General features: G+C 51.1%; 1 protein-coding gene across 1 annotated transcript in view; it reads right to left on the bottom strand.

Annotated features, from left to right (window-relative positions):
• Nucleotides 1-5,505, bottom strand: part of Galns (galactosamine (N-acetyl)-6-sulfatase) — a gene marked incomplete in the record, with an annotated part of 29,652 nt that overhangs the window by 5,831 nt on the left and 18,316 nt on the right. Inside the window, 1 exon segment of the mRNA XM_008840538.2 lies at nt 4,624-4,726. Coding sequence (XP_008838760.1) covers nt 4,624-4,726 — 103 coding nt within the window.

Raw genomic sequence — 5,505 nt, 5'->3', positions numbered from 1 at the left:
ATGTGGGAGCTAAGGTAAGGGACAGAACAACCAAGAACAGGCTCAAGAGAAGGGTGCAGACTTTAACATTCGACAGCAGACAGGCAGCATGGCGCCAAGCCCTGCAGTGCCCTCCCCAGGTGGCTCTGGATGCCTCTCCCATGTGCATCCTGAGGCCATCACAATGATCGTGTGTATGAGCCTGCCCTTTGCCCTTGACACTCCTTCCACCTTTCTGGCTACTCTTGGGGTACCCTGGTATGGGAATGGAGGAGGATGCCTCTACTCAAGCCTCCAGTTGCCCCAGAGGGGAACTGTGAGGCCAGGGCTCACCATGAGCACCATGACTTAGGTGCCCTGGTGCCAGCCATCCTGCCAATAAGGGATACCATTTGTAGGGTCTGTTCACCCTTGAACTAGTGGCTGGATGCAAAGGCACAGAGCAGTGCAGTTCTCTAAGCAAATGTTTCTAACACCTTGTGTAACACCCCTGTGATGGACAGCTGGCTGGTGCAGCAGTTCACAGGGAGGCCACCGACCATGAAGTTCCATTTATAAGCTGGGGTCTAGAAAGACAGGGTATGTTCCAACCAAAGTGGGTTTCAGAATTGGTGGTGCAGGGCACAGCAGGGAATCACCACAGTTAGCACGAAATGCCAATCAGTTAGTGGAGAAGGACCCAAGTTTAGACAGAACACATAAATTACAATTTGGGGGGCTGGAAAGATGGCTCAGTGGTTAAGAACACTGGTTGTTCTTGCAGAAGACTCGGGTTCAAGTCCCAGCACCCACAGGACAGCTAACAACTGTCTGTAACTCTAGTCCCAGGGGATCCGACAGCCTCTTCTGACCTCTGTGGGCATTGCATGACATGGGTGCACTTCCATACATGCAGGCTGTACATGCATACACATAAAATAAAAATAATAAATAAAAAATTAATTTGGATGCAAATCAAATAAGCTGCTTAATTAAGATCCCACAAATTGGTCTGCGATTTCTCTTACAGCTGCTATCCTCTGGGTGTCTCACCTCAGGGCACTGGCAGGGAAGTCAGTCAGCTGTACACCTTCCCTTATCTTCCCCACAGAGTGGTACACTGGGTAGCACTCTGGCCCCAGGCTCTGGAGGAACAGGTAGGTGGAGACAGGCAGAGAGCTAGAGCCAAGTGCTGATTTTGGAGAGGTAGTAAGGGACACAATCCCTCAGGTTGGCTCACTTTCCTGGGTCTCACTTCTCTTCACCCTATGGACTTTGCAGAGCCCTCATTCAATACAGGCCATGTAGTGTGGGACCCTGGACATTGTACTGAGACATTATTTTGCCTTCCATCATCACCACTGCCAAGCAGTTACCAAATGAAAAACAATCTGCTACAGAGACAGGCTTGACAGGCATGTAGTGAGGGTGGCAGCCAACATGATCCACAGTGCACAGGACCCTAGGCTCCTGGGACAACACAGAACAGTCCTATAGGGGGAGGTGCTCTGTATATGGAGAAGTCAGACACAGGATAGACACGGAGAAACAGATCCTTAATGTAGGCATAGGCAGTGTAGGCCAGGCCACTGGGCTGTTCAGATCTCAAGGCAGCAAAGGACAGGAGAAGGCCAGGCCTGGCCAGGCCGGAGCAGTGCCTATGAGGAGCTTTGGCTGGACTTGAAGTGGGTGGGAAGAACAGCCCTAGAACTAGTGACCCTGACTGAGATACTGGGTGTTCTACATCTTGTGGCCAGCTTACTAGGCAGGCATCTAATGTCCTCACTCCAAGGCCATTCTACTAAAAGGAAGGACCCTGGGGCTGGAGAACTGGTTCAGTGGTTAAGAGCACTTGCTGCTCTTGCAGAGGACCAAGGTTCAGTTCCCAGCACCCATATCAGATGGCTCACAACTGTCTATAACTCCAGTTCCAGGTGATCCGATGGCCTCTTGTGGCTTCTGCACACACATGGTGCACATACAGACAAGTAGGAGCACAAATATATACATAAATAAAATTGGAAAAAAGGGTAAGGCCTCAATCCTAATAGGATCCAGCACCTTTGTCCATCTGCGTTCCCGCCTTACCTCCCACCAGCCTGGCTCCAGCACTGGTTCAGGAGGAAGGGATGCAGAGGACATCACATCACATCAATGGCTAGGGTCCACCTGGCACTGCACTGACGACCTGCACTGAGTCCATATGGCATAGTCATACCAAGGAGGAACTGGAGTAGCTCAGTCACTCAAGTGACCTGGAGCCAGAGCATGCAGGCTGTATAGCCCTTAGGCCTGGCCTTTAGAGCAGTATTGGGCCCAGGTTCCAAGAGAGGCTCTTATATGGGGCAGCCATGTAGCCTTTGGACAAACTTGTTCCCAACTCGAGAGCCATCAGGAGGGGGCAGTGGGGCAGATCTATGACTCCCAGCCCTTGGGCATGTATGATCTATGTCCATGGGCAGTTCAGACAACATGTCTTTTGTAGTATTTCTCCTGACTTGGATTCCATATAGACACATAGGGGCCCCAGTATTTGAAATAAGAATACTGTGTCTTCACACAAAGACACAAAGCTTGTGAGGGCCTGAGGACTCCACAGACTAACCCATAAAACCATGCAGGTAACCTGGGGGCCAAGAGACTAGGGATCACGTTGATAATCCAGGACTATGAGCCTGGGGTCTATGCTGGTACCTAGGGTTCGTCAGGGAAGGCCAGGATTAATGCTGGCTCTTTTGGGCCTGACTGTGACCTTGGTCAGGTGACCCACTGCTCAGACATCAGGCCTCTATGTAACATGGGCTTCTTGGGATTGAGTTTGAGAGAGTGGAGCTGACTAACACTGGCCTCCTGACTTGGCTGGGGTACTCATGGGCCAGGCTGTCCCATTCTAACTCCAGGATGATTTTTTTCTAGGCTGGACTCCAGTAAGAGACCAGCTTTCAACTCTCTGACCCTGAGCCATGAAGAGTGAGGACGTGACCTGGGCTCTGTGGAATGGTGTCCCACCGAGGAGAGACTTTGTTAACAGCAAGGATCATGTACCTTCCAGGTGTGAATTTTATGTGCTTCATGTTCTGAGAAGAAAGTAGAAAACCCACACGCTCCCTTACAGAATCTCAGAAAAATGGAAGATGTATGTTCCTATGGAGCTGAAGAGGTAGAATGTAGGCCTCACCCCACCTGCTGGAGCAGAGTGAGGCTCTACTGGTGGCACCAAGGGCTTCTCCTGATGCCATTTTAGCCCCATGTACAAGCATGTTAAAGTCTGGACCAACTTGCACCCACCACGCCATGTGGATCTGGGCTCTGCCCAGAGAAACCTTCCAGACATTCACAGATGCTGATAGGATCCACTCTGTACCTTCCTGGTTGGATGCCAGTCTGGTAGAAGAAAGGTGGGTCTCTGGACAGAGCAGCAGGCTATCCCCAAGCTGCTCTTCAGGGATCCAGGGAGGGATCCACACAGGCCTGAGAGGAGCTTTCTTCTTCCTGACTTCTGAACCACCCATACCCTTGAGGAGCCATCAATGGGGACCCCAGGGAGGATCCTGAAGAGAGGAGGTCATGTATAACATCCCCAAGGTTCTACACACTGTAGCTCCAGATCCCTTGGGGGTACTCTAAGGATACCTCTGGGTCTTGGGACCAGGAGGATCCTTAGGATACTAGCTCTGAGGGGCCTGGCAGGGTAATGTTCAGGATGACCATCAGGCAGCGTGCGGCAGTAAGGAGGTGAGCTAAGCAGGCCTGTTGGGGCTTTGGATACTGTCCTAGGCTTCCCTATACTTCCACACAAGGTACTGGGGTCCTGGGTGTCAGAGCTGTTGCATCATGGTCACACGTCCACCTTTTATGCTGTCCACCCGCCTGTGCCTGCTCCCCTAGCCTGGCATCTTGCCTAGCCCAGAACCCTGCCTAGCAGGAGCCTCCTGAGCTGAGGCATTTGTAGTTACCTCTTAGTTGGTTCAGAATGTTCTAGTATTTAGATTTTTCATTAAGTGATTTTCTTCCCCATTAAAGCATATTAATGGTTTTCATGTGTTTAAAGACCTTGAAGAGCCTGAGGGGCTGGAGGAGGTAGGACCAGCACCTTAGAGGACACAAGGCCTATGGCAACTCCATGTGGGTAGAAGGACCAGCAGGAGCCTAGGGTACGTGTGATGTGGTACTACGCCTTCAGACCCTGGGCAGGCACCAGGATACCTATGGTCCATTTGGGACCATCAATAGCGGGGCCTGGGCAGGCCACCCCTGATGTTGCTGGCCCGAGAGGGGTTGGTGGTGGGCTCAGGAGAGGCTTAGGAGCATGGAGGGATAGTGAAGTCCTCTGCCTGGACCTGGGCTGTACCGTCTGAAGGCCTCCTGTAAAGGCAGACATCCCAGGAGGGTGTGTTGATCCTTTAGCTTCTTTTTCTGCAGGGACACTACTCACATGCCCTTAGTGTCTTCTAGGTGGCCTGTATTATGCAGGGCAGAGCAAGTGTGCCTAGCCTCCAACTGTGGATATCCACACATGCATGCTGAAGACGGTGGAGGCCACTGGGCCACACGAGGGAGAAAGGTGGTAGAAGCCACGGTACCTCCCTTCTTGGTGGCTTAGAAGCAGATAGGTCCCGGGTCCCCAGGAGTCTCCCAGTGGTGCCCCCTTCCTAGGGCCTGTACCTGTCTGAACTCCTCCCAGGAGTTGGTCCAAGTCCAGAAGTGGGCCTTGTACTGGCCAAGAGTGACTGCCATCAGTGTGTTGCCACGGTAATAGAATATAGGCCTGTGGGGTTGAGGAGAGGACAGATATGACCAGTCCATGTATTCACATGTGGGACTCTTGGCTGGAAAGTAGTGAGCTGTCCACGCCTCCAGGCAGGTTTCAGCTGATACTTTAGAGATATGCTAAGCCAGGCATGGTGGCACATGCCTTTAATCCCAGGACTCGGGAGGCAGAGGCAGGTGGATCTCTGTGAGTTCAAGTCCAACTTGGTCTACATAACAAGTTCCAGGCCAGCTGGGGATGCAGGGAGACCTGTCTCAAAAAGACAAACAAATAAACAAACAAACAAACAACCCTCCCCAAAATCAAAAACCCAAAACAACCAAAAAACAAAAAAAAATGGGGCTGGAGAGATGGCTCAGCAGTTAAGAGCACTGACTGCCCTTGAAGAGGACCTGGGTTCAATTCCCAACACCCACATGGCAGCTAACAACCATCCCAATTCCAGTTCCAGGGGAATTCGATGCCCTCTTCTGACCACTGTGGGCACTGCATGACATGGATGTACTTACATACATGCAGCCGATACACTCATACACATAAAATAAAAATAAAATATTAAAAACAAAAATACCCCAGAGATATGCCAATGCCATATAGTACAAAAAAGTAGAAGGGGGTAAAGATGTATGGCTTAGCAGAATGCTTGCAGAGCATGTATGCATGAGGTCCTGGGATCCCACCCCATCACTCTGTATGTGCTTGTGTGTGTGTGTGTATGTGTGTGTGTGTGTGTGTGTGTGTGTGTGTGTGTTTGTGTCTAGGCCCACAGGTCTATA

Source organism: Nannospalax galili, unplaced genomic scaffold (genome assembly GCF_000622305.1).
Source record: "Nannospalax galili isolate Female #2095 unplaced genomic scaffold, S.galili_v1.0 scaffold459, whole genome shotgun sequence".
NCBI lineage: Eukaryota > Metazoa > Chordata > Mammalia > Rodentia > Spalacidae > Nannospalax > Nannospalax galili.
The sequence above is the reverse complement of the archived record's forward strand: the minus strand, read 5'-3'. Positions and strand labels throughout refer to the sequence as shown.